At 42.9% G+C, this 19,294-nt stretch overlaps 1 protein-coding gene across 1 annotated transcript in view; it reads left to right on the top strand.

Annotated features, from left to right (window-relative positions):
* LOC122926283 (solute carrier family 22 member 5-like) overlaps positions 1 to 17,435 on the top strand; it is a 130,580-nt gene extending 113,145 nt beyond the window's left edge. Inside the window, exons 6-10 of the mRNA XM_044277657.1 lie at positions 5,376 to 5,476; positions 10,513 to 10,727; positions 11,490 to 11,672; positions 12,508 to 12,643; positions 16,465 to 17,435. Of these exons, the coding sequence (XP_044133592.1) occupies positions 5,376 to 5,476; positions 10,513 to 10,727; positions 11,490 to 11,672; positions 12,508 to 12,643; positions 16,465 to 16,555 (726 nt within the window). The 3' untranslated portion in view covers positions 16,556 to 17,435. The remainder of the gene's footprint in view (positions 1 to 5,375; positions 5,477 to 10,512; positions 10,728 to 11,489; positions 11,673 to 12,507; positions 12,644 to 16,464) is intronic.
* Positions 17,436 to 19,294: the final 1,859 nt, after the last annotated feature.

The raw sequence follows: 19,294 nt of genomic DNA, 5'->3' as shown, positions 1-19,294 counted from the left end.
TACCCATGCTGGGTGAGAAAAATATCTTGGTCAAATGCCAACTTTGTATAAAAAAATGGGAAAAGTTGTCGTTTGCCAAGATATTTCTCTCACGCAGCATGGGTATATGTAAAATGACACCCCAAAACACATTCCCCAACTTCTTCTGAGTACGGCGATACCAGATGTGTGACACTTTTTTGATGCCAAGGTGGGCAAAGGGGCACATATTCCAAAGTGCACCTTTCGTATTTCACCGGTCATTTTTTACAGATTTTGATTGCAAAGTACTTCTCACACATATGGGCCCCTAAATTGCCAGGGCAGTATAACTACGCCACAAGTGACCCCATTTTGGAAAGAAGACACCCCAAGGTATTCCGTGAGGGGCATGGCGAGTTCCTAGAATTTTTTATTTTTTGTCGCAAGTTAGTGGAATATGAGACTTTGTAAGGAAAAAAGAGAAAAAAAAAAAATCATCATTTTCCGCTAACTTGTGACAAAAAATAAAAAATTCTAGGAACTCGCCATGCCCCTCACGGAATACCTTAGGGTGTCTTCTTTCCAAAATGGGGTCACTTGTGGCGTAGTTATACTGCCCTGGCAATTTAGGGGCCCAAATGTGTGAGAAGTACCTTGCAATCAAAATGTGTAAAAAATGGCCTGCAAAATCCGAAAGGTGCACTTTGGAATATGTGCCCCTTTGCCCACCTTGGCAGCAAAAAAGTGTGACACATCTGGTATCGCCGTACTCAGGAGAAGTTGGGGAATGTGTTTTGGGGTGTCATTTTACATATACCCATGCTGGGTGAGAAAAATATCTTGGTCAAATGCCAACTTTGTATAAAAAAAATGGGAAAAGTTGTCGTTTGCCAAGATATTTCTCTCACCCAGCATGGGTATATGTAAAATGACACCCCAAAACACATTCCCCAACTTCTCCTGAGTACGGCGATACCACATGTGTGACACTTTTTTGCTGCCAAGGTGGGCAAAGGGGCGCATATTCCAAAGTGCACCTTTCGGATTTCACCGGTCATTTCTTACACATTTTGATTGCAAAGTTCTTCTCACACATTTGGGCCCCTAAATTGCCAGGGCAGTATAACTACCCCACAAGTGACCCCATTTTGGAAAGAAGACACCCCAAGGTATTCTGTGAGGGGCATGGTGAGTTCCTAGAATTTTTTTTTTTTTGTCGCAAGTTAGTGGAATATGAGACTTTGTAAGAAAAAAAATAAAAATAAAAATCATCATCATTTTCCGCTAACTTGTGACAAAAAATAAAAAGTTCTATGAACTCACTATGCCCATCAGCGAATACCTTAGGGTGTCTACTTTCTGAAATGGGGTCATTTGTGGGGTTTTTCTACTGTTTGGGCATTGTAGAACCTCAGGAAACATGACAGGTGCTCAGAAAATCAGAGCCGTTTCAAAAAGCGGAAATTCACATTTTTGTACCATAGTTTGTAAACGCTATAACTTTTACCCAAACCATTTTTTTTTTTTGCCCAAACATTTTTTTTTTATCAAAGACATGTAGAACTATAAATTTAGTAAAAATTTATATATGGATGTCGTTTTTTTTGCAAAATTTCACAGCTGAAAGTGAAAAATGTCATTTTTTTGCAAAAAAATCGTTACATTTTGATTAATAACAAAAAAAGTTAAAATGTCAGCAGCGATAAAATACCACCAAATGAAAGCTCTATTAGTGAGAAGAAAAGGAGGTAAAATTCATTTGGGTGGTAAGTTGCATGACCGAGCGATAAACGGTGAAAGGAGTGTAGTGCCGAAGTGTAAAAAGTGGCCTGGTCATGAAGGGGGTTTCACCTAGCGGGGCTGAAGTGGTTAAAGACACCTTTCCCCATACAGTCAGTCAGACACCAACTACTACCATGGGCAAGACCAAAGATCTGTCAAAAGACACCAATGGCAAAATTGTGGACCTCCACAATTCTGGATAGGGCTACGGGGCAATTGCCAAGCAGCTTGTTGAAAATAGATCAACTGTTGGAGCAATTGTTAGAAAATTGAAGAGGTTAAAAAAGACTGTCAGTCGGACTGGGGCTCCATGCAAGATCCCACCTGGTGGGGTATCACTGATAATAAGAAAGGTGAGGAATCAGCCCAGAACTACAAGGGAGGGGCTGGTCAATGACATGAAGAGAGCTGGGACCACAGTTTCATTCAAAGGTCGGTAGAACACTACGCCGTCATGGTTTCAAATCATGCATTGCATGGTTCCCCTGCTCAAGTCATCACATGTTTGAAGTTTGCCAATGACCATCTGGATGATCTAGAGGAGTCATGGGAAAAAGTCATGTGATCAGATGAGACCAAAGTAGAACTTTTTGGTCTAAATTTCGCTCGTCTTCTTTGGAGAAAAAAGAAGGATGAGTTGCCTCCCAAGAACACCATCCCTACTGTGAAGCATGGGGGTGGTAACATCATGCTTTGGGGGGTGCTTTTCTGCGAAGGGGACAGGACGACTGCACTGTATTAAGGAGAGGATGAATGGGGCCATTTATTGTGAGATTTTCAGCAACAACCTCCTTCCCTCAGTCAGAGCATTGGAGATGGGTCGTGGCTGGGTCTTCCAACATGACAACGACCCGAGACACACAGGCACTATAACCAAGGAGTGGCTCCGTAAGAATGATATCAAGGTTCTGGAGTGGACTAGCCAGTCTCCAGACCTAAATCCAATAGAACATCTTTGGAGGGAGCTGAAACTCCGTGTTGCTAAGAGACAGCCCCGAAACCTGACAGACCTAGAGGAGATCTGTGTGGAGGAGTGGGCCAAAATCCCTGCTACAGTGTGTGAAAACCTGGTCAAGAACTACAGGAAACGTTTGACCTCTGACCTCTGTAATTGCAAATAAAGGCTTCTGTACCAAATATTAAAACAGATTTTTTTTCAGGTGTTCAAATACTTATGTTCAGCAGTGCAAGACAAATACATTCTTTAAAAAATCATACAATGTGATTTCCTGAAAAAAATACTTTTTATTCTGTCACTCAGAGTCGGAATGCACCTACAATGTGATGTGAATGTCAGACCCCTCCATGATTTCTGAGTGGGAGAACTTGCAGAATCACAGGGTGTTCAAATACTTCTGTTCCTCACTGTGTATATATAATTTTTTTAATTATTTTTATTATATTATTAATTCATTTTAATACTACATAAGCTCTGGTGTTCAGCCTAAAAATCCAGAATGCCTCTCTCTGTAGAATAACTTTTTTAATATCTCACCACTTTTTCTATTGCAAATGTTTGGAAGCTTTTCATGCTGCGGTGAAGTGTGGATATAAAGTGTTTGGCTGGGTTTGATGTACCCATGCAGGAAGGATTAGGCTACTTTCACACTTGCGTTTGGTGCGGATCGGTCATGGATCTGCACAAACACATCTGTTCAGATAATACAACCGCATGCATCCATTCAGAACGGATCAGTTTTTGTATTATCTTTAACATAGCTAAAACTGAACCGTTTTGAACACTATTGAAAGTCAATGGGGGATGGATCAGTTTTCTATTGTGCCATTTTGTGTCAGTGAAAACAGATCCATCCCTATTGACTTACATTGTGTGCCAGGACAGATCCGTTGGCTCAGTTTCGTCAGATGGACGCTGCAAGCAGCGTTTTGGTGTCCGGAATGGAGGCAGAACGGAACCAAACTAAGCTAAACTGATGCATTCTGAGCGGACCGTTATCCATTCAGAATGCATTAAGGGCAAAACTGATCCGTTGTGGACCGCTTGTGAGCTCCCTGAATGGATCTCGCAAACGGAAACCAAAACGCCAGTGTGAAAGTAGCCTTAGTTATGTTCTAATATTCTAGTTTTAAATTTCCTAGAACTGCCTACGTACATGAAATTCGCAGTCAGCACACCGTGTAATATAAACTATACGGAAATAACTGGCAATGCGATCCTGAGTGCTAATAGTCACCAACCTATGCATACTATTAAAGGCATTCCTGTAGGAGAGCTGATCAGAGTACGCAGGATCAACGCGTCTCGACACAGAACCTGCAGGCACGCTGCCCATGCTTGTAAGGCCTCATGCACACGGCCGTTGTTTTGGTCCGCATCTGAGCCGCCGTTTTGGCGGCACGGATGCGGACCCATTCACTTCAATGGGGCCGCAAAAAAAATAACATGTCCTGTTCTTCTCTGTGCTTTGCAGACAAGAATAGGCATTTATATTAAAGGCTCTATGTGCCGTTCCGCAAATTGCATAACGCGCACGGACACCATCCGTGTTTTGCGGTCGTGTGTATGAGGCCTAAAGTGAATAAACGATTAACCACATCCCTTACATTCTGCTGCAAACAAGAGACTATCACAATTGCCTTCTGGTGGGGGTGGAGCAGCAAGAATCTATTGTTCCTATGCTTTCCTGTTTTACTTTATTGCACAGCCATGTAAGGTGAGCAGACTTCTCACCATCCTTTTCATCTCTCCTCTGCTGACGCCTTGCACAGCATGTGCTCTTTTATTTTTATTTTTAGCACAGCAAACAGATTTTGAAATTGTTGGAAAGTGAAACCCAATCATATTAAAAAGTGACCTTTTTTTTGGCCCTTTTAACTCAAGAATTCTGCAGCTTGATGTTACTTTAAAGTCTATAAACTATAAAATATATAAAAAGTTCTACATACAAAGCATGTGCTGTGTTTTTTGGCATTTATTTGTTGAAGTTTTTTAAAACTCACTATTGTTTTTTTTGCTCTAGGTTTTACTATAGAACTTGAAGAATATTACAAAATAAAAGATGGCACCAAAAACCGCCATAACAAACACTTGAAAATGGTGCAAAAATAGTGTGAAAATGAGCCTTTCATTATGAAATATGAAAGTAGTGAAGCGATTTTTCAGGATTAGAAAAACGTGGCTGCTTCTCCCCCCCCAAAAAAACAAAAACAAAACAGTGCCCCGTCTGTCCACAGAGTCTGAGCCATTGAAATCAGTATGGTCCACAACCTTTGGACAGTGGTGGTGCTGTTTTTGCAATGTGTTTCTAATTCTGTACAGTTCAATTTCCAGTAAGAGTCGTCATGAGACATGTCTATGGTGTACAATAGATGTTACCTCTGAATTGTTCCGTTTTCCTTTCTAGCACATGGAAGTTGTACTTTACATAACCTAGCACAACTTGCCTATAGGGAATATGATGACTGTGTTTTTCCTTTGCCATTAGAGAGACATGTCATGTTATATCTATACTGGACGAAAGCAGACTAAGAAATGCAGAGAATATTGTATTTCCCCTGGAGTCAATTATTTTATGTAAATTTGTAAAAAAAAAAAAAAATATATATATATATATATATATATGATAAACCATGTTGTTAATTCTTTTGGCTTTTTCTCATTGCTATCATAGGTGCAAGACCTGGAAGAGCAATCTTTCAAGGCTTATACATTTTATGACCTGCTGAAAACTAGAAATATTCGTATTGTCACATTTCTATCAATTTTACTTTGGTAAGTCGAAGCATGTGTTTTGGTCAACATTGGCTTAAGACTTTGGGGGGAGAGTCATCAGGACTGGTGTTTTCTATTCTAGTCTTGATATCCCCTGCTCTGACAGAGAATGCTCTTATTTATGATGAGGTGCACTCCCTGATCATGAAGTAAGCTCATTCTCTGGCATGTGCGCCTAGAATGAAATCTCACCAGCTTGTACCTGGTGTACATTCCATTTATCATTTATGCCAGAAAATTTTGGGAAGTGATGATAAATCTGCCAGTGTTGATGACCCCGCCCACAACACATCCCCTTTTAGAAAGTGTCCAAGGCGCCATTAAAATAATGCTATTTGCACAAAATAATGTAAATATTTAAAAAGTTGCAGATCCACGGTATGTAACTTTAATGCTCGTTTTCTGGTATATGGTGGTTGATAAATCTTCCCTTAAAGTGCACTTCTACTTCTCTTAAAGTGCACCTCTACTTTAATAGTACTGTACTTTACATAGAACTTTAGGAAGTGCATCATCGGACACTCCTGAACTAATATTTATTCTGTGATAATGGTTTGAACATGAAGGTCCTATTTAAGTCATGTGCCTGGCAAGGATTGTCCTGATGGAAAATGTCTATCAGATCCTCAGAACCAATTGTTTGTGGGCAATTTTAAAAGTCACTCTAAGTGAGGCCAGTAAATATTTTTATTTTTTAAAGGATCAGAATGGATGGTCATACTCACCTCCCCTATTCTAAGCCACTCCTGGGTCTTCTGCCAGTCAGTACTTCCTACACTCTCTCAAAACACATGAAAATGAGATCACTGGCTGAGAGGGGTCACTACTGTGGTCATGAATTGGCTGACCAGTCAGATTTCCTGTGTCACGATGGACCAAGAAGTAGAGACCGGCAGGTGACCTCTGAAGCATGAGAATGGGCGATGTGGGGGAGCCGTGAGTTTTTGGGGCTTTTTAAAGCTATTCTGACCCTTATTAAACCAAATGCTCCTGAACAGATAACCTGTGGTAAAGTCACACTTACTTAAAACTGGTTCCATTCATCTAAAAAGGACTGTTCCCATCAGGTCAGTCCCATATGGACATCCGCTTTCCCACCTTTATGAGCCACCTCAGAAAGCCACTAACAAGGAGCATCTACTCAGGTAGACTCTCACTTTGAAACATATTTGTCCTATTCAGAGGGGAAACCCCTCCACAATTGTGGCTGGTGAAAGGTTTTACTAGATCAGGGAAAGTTGCATGTTTTAGTTGGGTCCGGATGAAGCGTTTATCTGAGTGTTTTGCCCTTTGGCTATGGTCTCAAAGGGGAAGTTCCAGCATTGTTTTTATGCCAATTGTGGTGCCAATAGATTCACTGTAATTTACCCCAGAAACCTGAAATCAAAGGAGCAATCCCACAAACATTTGTGTTCTCTGACCTGTTAGAAAGGTACATGATATAAACTGTAGTGCAGTCTTCTTACCAGTGACTGCATTTGTGAGTTATCCAACCAGCACTATGAGGTTTCAAGTAACACAGCATCTTATGTATGGACAGAGAGTTTTTCTACCTGTCTGTATTTGTATGGGTGCCTCAGTGTCAGTCTCATAGGAATGAATAGAGAAGTAACTGACTTCCTGTACTGTGTCAGTTGGAGATAAGAGTTGGGCACATGACACAGCTGAGGATCAGAAGTGAGGTTATATCTCACAAATACAGTCACTGGTAAGAAGATTATCTTTACTACAGTTTACATCATGTACCTTTCTAAAGGGTCAGAGAATAACAATTTTTGTGGGAGTGCTTTTTTAAAGTTCTAATCTACCTCTGCTCATAGCTGATGCATGTTTTGATTTTCTGACACACAGACTGACAGAAAATGCATCAAATTTGTAAATTCTTAATACATTTGTCCCGATCTCACTTTCTCATCCGTATCATTGGGAGACACAGGCTTGACCATGGGTATAAGCTGTTGCCGCTAGCAGGCAGACACTAAACACAAAAAAGTGTAAGCTACCCCCAGAGGCATACATGGAAATCACTGGGCTCCATAGCAAAAATCTGAATTGGGCCCCTTAACCCCGCCCACTACCTGACCTGCCTCCTCCCATGCCACACCCCCATTAAATAAATTTATACATGACCTACAGAAACTGTTAGGGGTTTCCTGGGGGCGACCTGTCACATGGGATATCTGCTGCAGCCTGCAGGTCTCCTTATTTGGGGTGCCCTGTTAAAGGGAATCTGTCACTAGCAATTTACCCCAATTTTTTTTTCATGAATCCATGTTTAACAGAGTACCTTTTTTCCATCTGTCTTGTTCTTTTGATTGTGAGTCTTGTCATTTCTTCAAAAAATCGGCGCCTAAGCGGCGAGGCGATTGCGGAAGATGAGTTGATGTTGGGGCTGGGACCTGGGGAGAAAAGCAGCCACATAGCCGGCTGCAGCAGGTCATGAGTGGGCAGGGCCAAATAGTGTGGGTGGGGCCTTCTCTGCGCTGCGGGCCCCATAGCAGTGGCGTGGTCTGCCTCTATGGGCAGTACGCCACTGGCTACTCCCCTTCAGCTATACCCTTCCTACAGGGACTAAGCTAAATCAGTTTTAGCTTAGTGTCTGTAGGAGGCAGGGCTTGAGTTCACCCCACTCACACGGCGGCAGCTGAGCTGGGTCTGAATGAGTTGTGCTGGCTCCACCCACTTCCGCTTTTTAAAGGCTTATCGGGTCATGCTGCGTGGAGGGATACAGGCTGGGTTAGAACTGTTTCTCCCTTCTTACAGGGTCTAACCTTCCCCTTCTACCCAGGCCCCCGAAGCAGGTGGTCTCTTCTGTGTGCCATTTTGCTTGTGCGTCATGTTGCGCAAAATTTCTATCCCATCAGTCAGACTCCCTCTGCTTTGCATGTGCTGCTTCACTATCAAGTGGCTTGGCCCCGGACCCAATGGTCCCTGCTGCCCAGCCTATGGTAGAACCGGAGTGGGTGAGTTCCCTGTCTCGGGTGGTACAGGATGTCTCCAATACCAACAAAGCCATTGTGGAAATATTGGGGAGTTTGTTGGCAAGGCAGTCCTCTGACCGGACTCTGGGGATCAGGGGACTCATGCCCATCGCCGCTGTCCCGCAGAACGAGCCAGAACATCCTTTCCCCCACAAAAGGGTGTCTGTGTCTCCCGTTCCCTCGGCCTCCGATGTGTCCTAAGTGGAAGAGGCATGTTCTGAGGAGAGAGTGAGGATGTTGTCTCGCCTGAGGGTCAGTTGTCCAAACGGTCGTCCATGGTGGACAATCTTATTACAGCAGTTATTGAGACGTTGCAGGTTGAGGACCCCGCACCTTCATCTGCCAGCTCTTCCTGCTGCTGTATGCACCACAACCGCCAGGCGTATTCCTCCATGAGACCCGTGGCATCAGACTTTTCAGGTACAAGTCCACTTTATCAGAGACCACAGCCTCCAGGTGTCTCTCTCTAGACAAACTCGGTCACATTTCTTTTGCACCGCAGACCTCACAGTCTCATCAGCAGAGATCAGTCTCTTTAAATTGGGCTTCTAGCCCTTTAAGCTCCAACACACCAATTCCTTGCAAACACAGTTTTTTCACAACAGGCTTCTGGCCCTTTAAGCTCTGTAACATCCAGCTTCACGTGCCATTTTTATGCCCACATCCTCCACCATATGTGACAACCTGGGGGTCACTTAGCTCTCCAGGATTGCCATCTTCTCCGCTTAGACGGTTGGCACACCTCAAGAAGCCACTCCAACACTGCAGATTTGGGTGCAAACTGGCCACAGCCAGCTTTATTATGACTTTTACAACAGACCAAAACATAAAACCTTGGCCGTCTGGCCACTGACTATACAGACGTTCTCCCTCTCTATCGGGATCTGGGTCTACCACCTAGCTCCCCAAAACACAGCAGTGCTTACCCCACACAGGGTTAGAGGGTCCTGGCTCCCAGCCTACTCCTCCCTCAGACAGTGAGTCCTGATTGAGGAGCTCAGCCCCCAGCTCCTCAGCTGACTGCGAATTACATTCATTACCAGCGTAGCTCCCCCCAAGTTTTACAGGGTGCACACCTTCGCGTCTGCTAGAGCGTCTCTGGGGCGTAGAGTTTTGCATACTGCGGTTCTCTGATTGGCAGGAGGGTTTCTTGTTATGACTACCCTTGGGAAATGCTCTGTAGCATCCCATGGTCAAGCCTGTGTCCCCAATGATACTGATGAGAAAACTAGATTTTTGTACATACTGTAAAATCAGTTTCTCTTCCGTTCATTGCTGGACACAGCTCCCATCCATTATTTTGTTTTTGGGCCTGTTTGTACATAGTGTGATTTTGTATGTTACTTTCCCTACTGCTTTTGCACTAACCGATTTAGCTTAGTCCCTGTAGGAAGGGTATAGTTAAAGGGGAGGAGCTTACACTTTTTGTGCTTGGTGTCCGCCTCCTAGCGGCAACAGCTATACCCATGGTCAAGCCTGTCCACCCCCCCCCCCCCCCCCCATGAACGTAAGAGAAACAGATTTTACGTTAAGTGCAAAAATCTAGTTTTTGAGGACTTTTTTAAAAGACTAGCTTATCAAACACCAGTAGTAGGGTTCATGCACACGACCATATGTATTTTGCCGAATGGAACAGCTGACCCCTAATAGAACAGTCCTATCCTTGTCCGTAATGCGGACAATAGGACATGTTCTATTTCTTCTGTGGAACGGACATACGGAATGCACACGGAGTAACTTCCTTTTTTTATTGCGGACCATTTGAAATGAATGGTTCCGCATATGGTCCGGAAAAAACGGAACAGAGACGGAAAGAAAATACCTTTTGTGTGCATGAGCCCTTAGTGAATCTGCCTTATAGAGTTTCTGTACACTCCAAGGAGGGCTGATCAGAGCCAAAGGCTCACAGCATTCAGATTAACACTTCTGTCCCATTTTTATACTTTATTTATCAAGAACAATGTTAGGACTTGAAGAAAATAGAAGTATCTCATGTCCTCTGCTGCTGTCTTTTGCTGGACTTGGCTAAGAGCTACATGTGTGTTATTTCTGCAGGATGATAATATCTGTAGGATATTTTGGCTTGTCACTTAATACTCCCAATTTACACGGTGACCCGTATGTGAACTGCTTCCTGTCCGCTATCATTGAAGTCCCTGCTTATATCATAGCCTGGTTGCTGCTCCGAAACTTCTCCAGAAGATACTCTACAGCCAGCACATTGTTCCTTGGAGGAGTTGTCCTACTTTTCATACAACTTGTACCTCAACGTAAGAGTCCTGTTCCCCTTTATCTCGTCATTTTTTGTTTTGTGTAAATTTGTGTCCCTGAAAGTGAATATTCTGTTAGGCTAGCTTAGATTCTATTGTATTAGTCTTTAGTCTAACTGATTGCTTGGTGTTGGCGACTTGAAAGGGTGTTCCCACCATAGATATGTATGTCATACCCCACCTCTGGGAATCACACTGATCTCCAGAATAAGGGCTCTGTGATTTCCCCTTGGTGAGATGGCAGTCGCATCCAGGCAGAGAATGGATGGAGAGCTGGCCATGCATATTCTTGTCTCTTTCCATTCACTTCTATGGGAGTCATGAAAACAGCCTCGCCAGGTGGAACAGGGGTTAAGTTATGTCCCTTTTAAGATGTCTTTCCATATGAGCAATCTTACCTGACTTCTCCATAAACATGCACACTGGACTAAGAGAAGCTGCTGCCAGATATTTTTGCCTATCCTGCTACTATAAACTCCAGCCATTAATCCCAATGTAACACTAATCTATTGTTATTGTTTTCTGAACTGAAAGAAGAAGAATCTTATTGCACATCTTGTCATTGATGTGGTTATTGTCATGGGTGTGTAGAAAATATGTTTGTAGCTCCCAGGCCCCAGAATAATCTGCTGGGAACAATTAGAGTAATATTGTGTTGGTTCTTCGAAAAACTCCTACTTTGGAAAAGTAATTTGATATGGATGCCATATTTTCTTGATCTTCCTGAACCAGTGAGAATGAGTGGTATCTGTTTTATTGCAGATCTGAATATTCTATCTATAGTGTTGGTCATGCTTGGGAAGTTTGGAATCACATCTGCATTCTCCATCGTTTATGTGTACACTGCTGAGCTGTACCCTACAGTCGTCAGAAACATGGGAGTTGGAGCCAGTTCTATGGCTTCCAGATTGGGCAGCATTTTATCCCCATATTTTGTTTACCTTGGTAAGTCCTATCATTTAATGTTACAGTATATAATGAAACATTCAATCTTAATATGGGAAAAGTAATTTATTACCCTTTGGAAAAAACAGACAAATGGATGTAAGATGTGACATTTTATTTTAAAAAATGTAGTGAAAACATAAGCCGACAAACACAATACAGTGGCGCTCTGCAGATATAAGATGAGCATTGGAGTCATTTTTTATTGCATTAGTTCTATACTGTTGTATTTTACATTTTGATTAATTTGTGGAAGCCAGCCTGCCATGACAGGATAACCTTTTGCAGACGATTACACTAACATTATACTTGTGCAATTGCACATCCAAAGTTAAAGCGATCTTTGTCTTCTGTCACACTCGCGTTTTGGCTTTCCGTTTTGAGATCCGTTCAGGGCTCTCACAAGCGGTCCAAAACCGATCAGTTTGCATTCTAATGCATTCTGAATGGAAAAGGATCCGCTCAGAATGCATCAGTTCAGTCTCTATTCCGTCTGATGAAACTGAGCCAAACATTGACAAAATCTGGCACAATAGAAAACAGATCCGTCCTCCATTGACTTTCAGTGGTGTTCAAGACAGATCCGTCTTGGCTATGTTAAAGATAATACAAACTGATCCGTTCTGAGAGGATGCAGACGGTGGTATTCTCTGAACGGATAGTTGAATGCAGCAGGGACTGGGAATTTATGAAAGGATGGACTAAATAGGAGGGCCAGGTACCATAACTATACCTTTCCTGAAGGAGAACAGCAGGGTCACTGTAGTTATGTTCATTGGTTCATTCAGCTTTCAGAACTTACCATGTGTATATTTAACATTTCTTCCTTCTTTAGGTGCCTATGACAAACATTTGCCTTTTGTCCTGATGGGCAGTCTCACAGTTCTTGTGGGTATTTTTACCTTGTTTCTCCCAGAAACCCTTGGTATGCCTCTGCCAGACACAATTGAGGAGATGCTAAGAGTAAAGGGGTAAGCGTCTTTTTTTTTTCTTTCTTTTTTTTCCTCTTTGTTGTCACCACATATCAGTGTTGTGGTTGTGTATATACATTTTCCACTAATTACATAGGTAACGTATTAATAAAAAAAGACTCAAATCTATTAAGATCAACCTGTGAGGCCTCATGCACACGACAGTATTTTTTCATTGTCCGCAAAACGGGGTTCCGTTGGTCCGTGATCCGTGACCGTTTTTTCGTCCGTGGGTCTTCCTTGATTTTTGGAGGATCCACGGACATGGAAAAAAAAGTCGTTTTGGTGTCCGCCTGGCCGTGCGGAGCCAAACGGATCCGTCCTGAATTACAATGCAAGTCAATGGGGACGGATCCGTTTGACGTTGACACAATATGGTGCAATTGCAAACGGATCCGTTTCCCATTGACTTTCAATGTAAAGTCTGGAGTCCCTTTATACCATCTGATCGGAGTTTTCTCCAATCCGATGGTATATTTTAACTTGAAGCGTCCCCATCACCATGGGAATGCCTCTGTTAGAATATACTGTTGGATATGAGTTACATCGTGAAAACTCATATCCGACAGTATATTCTAACACAGAGGCGTTCCCATGGTGATGGTGACGCTTCTAGTTAGAATATACTACAAACTGTGTACATGACTGCTGCCTGGCAGCACCCGATCTCTTACAGGGGGCCGTGATCAGCACAATTAACCCCTCAGGTGCCGCTCCTGAAGGGGTTAATTGTGCGTATCATAGCCCCCCTGTAAGAGATCAGGGCTGCCAGGCAGCAGGGGGCAGACCTCCCCCTCCCCAGTTTGAATATCATTGATGGCCAGTGCGCCCCCCCCCCCCCCCCCCACCTCCTCCCTCTATTGTTTTAATACATTGGTGGCAGTGTGCGGCCTCCCCTCTTAAAAGAATAGAGGGAGGAAAGGGGGGCGGGCCATCTGCCACCAATGTATTCAAAGAATAGAGGGAGGAAGGGGGGGCGGGCGCACACCAATGTATTCAAAGAATAGAGGGAGGAAGGGGGGGGGGGGCGCACACTGCTACCAATGTATTAAAACAATAGAGGGAGACGGGGGGGGGGGGGGGCGCACACTGCCATCAATGTTAATGCAATAGAGGGAGGGAGGGAGGCCGCACACTGTGCCACCAATGCTATTATTACAATAGAGAGGGGGGGGGCGCACTGGGCCACCAATGAGATTTAAACTGGGGAGGGAGGGGGGTCTGCCCCCTGCTGCCTGGCAGCCCCAGATCTCTTACAGGGGGCTATGATACGCAGAATTAACCCCTTCAGGTGCAGCACCTGAGGGGTTAATTGTACGAATCACGGCCCCCTGTAAGAGATCGGGTGCTGCCAGGCAGCAGGGGGCAGTCATGTACACAGTTCGTTGTATATTCTAACTAGAAGCGTCCCCATCACCATGGGAACGCCTCTGTGTTAGAATATACTGTCGGATCTGAGTTTTCACGAAGTGAAAACTCGGCTCTGAAAAAGCTTTTATGCAGACGGATCTTCGGATCCGTCTGTATGAAAGTAACCTACAGCCACGGATCACGGACACGGATGCCAATCTTGTGTGCATCCGTGTTCTTTCACGGACCCATTGACTTGAATGGGTCCGTGAACCGTTGTCCGTCAAAAAAATAGGACAGGTCATATTTTTTTGACGGACAGGATACACGGATCACGGTCTCGTCTGCAAAATGGTGCATTTTCCGATTTTTCCACGGACCCATTGAAAGTCAATGGGTCCGTGAAAAAAAAACGGCACAACGGCCACGGATGCACACAACGGTCGTGTGCATGAGGCCTTATACTGATTAAGGGCCCAATACAATAGCTGCCAGTAATCCCTAGCTCTACCATACATATGCATACTTGGCTTTGTTTGCTGAGTGTGTTTTTTTTTTTTTTGTGGGAAGAGGGAGACAAGCTACTGCTAGTCTGTGGCAGTAGCTTATCTCCTGTTGGAACAAAGAATTGAGCTTGTTGATCAGCCTTGCTTTCCCTGACATCTGCCGTTGGGGGAGACTCTGGTTAATGTGTTCCATAGCCATAACTGTTTGAAAATTATTTTCTCTATAATTAGGATAATTATATGTTATCCTCAACCTGTATATGTTACTTATAATAGGGTTTCCGTTAGAGAGGAGCATTTGGGTCCGATTCGGCCAAATTGGTGCACAATTCAGTTTGGGTCCGAAAAGATTTGTCCCAAATTGAAAGTGCCTTGGACAATAAGACTATTATCTAAACCCCCACCACCACTCTCGCTCTCCCCATGGAGCCCATTAAAATAATAAAAAGGGAAACTCACCTTTTGAATTCAATCCAGTGCTCCGACTCTGTCATTTCTGCCGGGCTGCAGCCCTGATCTAATGCCTATGTACTGTACGTGACCAATGCAGCCAATCAGTGAACTTGATTGCAGCAGTATACGGGGTGACACTGCTGCAGCCATAGAAGAGAGCGGGGCACTGGATCAGAGCAGGCTCCAGAAAGTGAATTTAAATTTTGTTATTATTTTAAATGCTTCCCTGCAGTTTTGCCCCCTTAGAAATTGGAGCTTGGACAACCTCTTCATGTTGGTGTGAAATTTGTCAAATTTGCCATTTTAAACATCAAACTTGTTTGCATCACTTACTGCCAAGCCCCCATCATTGTATAGGAGTACCAGGACAATGACCCAAATGTTATATACTGAGATAGCTAAACCTTGCATACTTTAAGGATTTGCTATGTCACATGGAATAAGTTAAAGAAGCACTCCCACAAAAAAAAAAAAACATTCTCTGACCTGTTAGAAAGGTACATGATGTAATCTGTAGAAGGTAATCTTCTTACCAGTCACTGTATTTGTGAGTTATCCCCTCCCTTCTTGTCTTCAGCTGTGTCATGTGACAAACACTTTGACTCTTCAAATAACACAGCATCTTATGTGTGGACAAGAAGCCAGTATTCCTATGGGAACCACAGTGTCCGTCTTATAGGAATCAATAGATAAGTAACTGACTTCCTGTCCTGTGTCAGTTGGAGATCAGAGTGCTGGTCACATAACACACCTGAGGATCAGAAGGGAGGTTATATCTCACAAATAGTCACTGGTAAAATTATCTTCACTACAATTTACATCATGTACCTTTCTAACAGGTCAGATAATACAATTTTTGTGGGAGTGCTACTTTAATAAATAATCCAGATGAGGTATGATGAGGTTAAAACATTAGCCTTCTGTTGGAAGATCTTGACATCCTACAGACCAGGGTATAAACTGGAAACTCATAATACCAACTTGCAAATCATTTCATGTGCAGCTTCACCTCACCCCACATCATGGAAACTCTTGGACTTATTCCAGTGGTCTGGGTGGGACACATTCAGTACATTCTTTCACACTGCATCCAACCCATACAATGTTATAATAATACTGTCTGTTATCTGGAAGATCAACTTTCCCGTGTGAATTGTGTAATATACTCAGTTTCTAAAATCTGTATTTTGTTTCCACATTTGGAGTTTTGTAACCTTGCATGTCCTCCTACCCTTCTTCTCATTCATGAGTTTCTCTTCCCTGATATTCCTCTATTCACTTGTGCTTTCGACAAGAAGAATTCCAATCATTTTACCCTGTGCATGCCACTTGTTAATTAAATCCCCTTCTGCCTCTCCCACACTTGCAAGTCTTCATTACATCAATCTCCTTTGTTCACATGGCCTTCGTCATCAGTCATTACTGAAAACTAACTCATACATTTAGGAGAGGCAACTGCAGCCACCATGTCCAGCAGTATAACAAACTATATTACTATTTCCCTCTTTCCAGATTCAAATATAAGAAAGGACTTAAAAAAGGATTTAATCTTCAGAAGCAGAGTAATGGAAATCTGAAGGTTCTTTCAAATACTGCATTATAGGCATCCAAGATCCCTATAGACTGACAGACCCTATCTAATACGGTCATCAGCCCATGGTTGTAGAGACTATTCAACAGACTTTATGAAGGACACACCTGACAAAGCAATGCTGAATTCGGTAACTGGATCCTTTTCCACAACTGGGCTGTCATTGATAGACTACTGAAAATGAATTAAAGGTTTGCACAGCCTGGACCTCCTATATATTGTGCCTGATAAAGAATCTGCTAATGAAGGCAATATTGCTGTGCTGTGGAGTTTTCCTTGCAGTACTATTGGCACTGGAAATAATTTTTCCTACTCTGTGGACATAAAGCGATGCAGGGGTAAAATTCTGAAGATTTATGTCATCCACTGGTAATACCTTTATAGGCTAGACAGTTTTCTATAGTGTTTCCAAAAAATATGGCATTATGCTTTATTTATTAACTACATATTTGCCAAGGATCCTACCGGCACCTTTCTGTGTTTCATTTAGAGATGTCAGACATATCTATGCACAAAAGAGATCTACATTCCAATACAGTCGTAGGACACACTTATGAAATGGTAATATTATCATGACCAGAGTGTATTAACAGATTTCAAAATCATCAAAGCTAAATTGTCACAATATCAATCTGTGGTCAGCAATTCAATTCAATGACGTCCAGAAGAAGAATCTGAGTGACTGATTGATTCTTAACCTATATATTGTATAAAATAGATATTCTTATATTATACTAGTCATTTTTAGACATCACTTCTCACTGATTTATATTTCTCCCCTTGGAAGCCAGGATATTTTATTAGCATATATGCACTGAAACCACTGGTTAGATTTTTGTATGCTGCTAAGAATGAGCTTTGTGTAACCTTAATTAAATATTTTGTCTTCATAGTAACAAGTATATTTTTATGAGTTCAGACATGGAAACTGTAAACACCAACTATACAGATTTCACAATATCATAAGTTAAGGGGGTTTCCCAGGACTTGCTTATTAATGACCTACCCTTAGAATATGTCATCAATATCAGAGTGATGGAGACTGACTCCTGGCAACACCCTCCCTTTCCCCCCATTCAACTGTTTTTATCATCTGCTGCACAAGTGCAAAGCTGCATCACTGTCTAATGTCTGTGTCTGGTTACAACAGCTGTGCTGCTGTAACGAGGCCTAGACTACACCATGGATGGAGCTGTGTAGTTCCAATGCCTGATTCCGGCATGGCAGCTAGTAAAAAACAGCTGAGTTGAACAAGTCGGACCCCTGTCGAACTGACATCTAAGGATAGGTCATCAGTAAGTAAATAATGGAAAACTTCTTTAAGGTGCAGATTTGGTGGAAATGAATGCTTTCCTATTTCAGTTTGTCGCTCTTGTACACTAGCAAGTGTGCCTTTTTTAGAATCAGTGCATCCATAGATGCGTTTTACAGCTAGAAGTCACTTCAAGGTTCTGTTTTTAGCATAGACCTGGTCTACCTACCCAAATGGTGCAGACTTTGCTGTGGGTTTGCCACGGATTTCCTTCTCTTCATTGCAAAGGGTATAGTCTGTGGCAGAAATCCCCATTCAGTGGGTTGAACAAAATCATTGCATAAAAATTTGAAAACTAAAGCATTTTTTTTTAAACTCAATCCCTTCATTTCTGGGGCTCAAAAGTAATTGGACAAATTACCGTATTTATCGGCGTATAACACGCACCTTCATTTTAAGAGGGAAATTTCAGGAAAAAAAGGGTAGCTCAGAACTTTTTTTTATTAATATTAATACCACTTATAAGGTAAATAATGTAAAAGGATGACACTTATGGGGCTCTGTGGATGACACTTATGTCATCCACAGATCCCCATAAGTGTCATCTACAGATCCCCCCATCAGATGGATAAGTGTGGAGAGAGGAGGCGGGAACACTCATGGCGGGACCCGGTGCAGTGACTCTACTCTAATACACCGGGCCCTGCAACTGTTAAACATTCAATCTGACTCTATATCTAATTGTACGGTACTTACTGTAGTACCGGAGGTATAACATTAAGACGGCGCAGACCGGCATCTCCCTCGGTCATGCGCCGCCTGTCTCAGCTCCCTCCTGATGCGCCGCCTGCCCCAGCTCCCTCCTCATGAGCCGCCTGCCACAGCTCCCTCCTCATGCGCCGCCTGCCTGCTTATCTCACTTTTTATGAATGAACAGGCAAGCGGCGCATGACAGAGTGAGCTGGGGCAGGCGCGGCATGACAGAGGGAGCTGGGACAGGCGGCGCATGAGGAGGGAGCTGCGGCAGGCGCTGCGCCGTCTTAATGTTATACATTCGGTATGTAAAAACATGGCTTCTTAACATTATATCGGCGTATAACACGCATACATCATTTGCCCCCTATTTTCAGGGGGAAAAAGTGCGTGTTATACGCCGATAAATACGGAATAATTGTAAATAAAATGTTAATTTCTAATACTTGGTTGAAAACCCTTTGTTGGCAATGACTGCCTGAAGTCTTGAACTCGTGGACATCACCAGACGCTGTGTTTCCTCCTTTTTAATGCTCTGCCAGGCCTTTACTGCAGCGGTTTTCAGTTGCTGTTGGTTTGTGGGCCTTTCTGTCTGAAGTTCAGTCTTTAACAAGTGAAATGCATGCTCTATTGTGTTTAGATCAGATGACTGACTTGGCCATTCAGGAATATTCCCCTTCTTTGCTTTAATAAACTCCTGGGTAGCTTTGGGTTTATGTTTTGGATCATTGTCCATCTGTATTATG

Source organism: Bufo gargarizans, chromosome 2 (assembly GCF_014858855.1).
Source record: "Bufo gargarizans isolate SCDJY-AF-19 chromosome 2, ASM1485885v1, whole genome shotgun sequence".
NCBI lineage: Eukaryota > Metazoa > Chordata > Amphibia > Anura > Bufonidae > Bufo > Bufo gargarizans.
The sequence above is the reverse complement of the archived record's forward strand: the minus strand, read 5'-3'. Positions and strand labels throughout refer to the sequence as shown.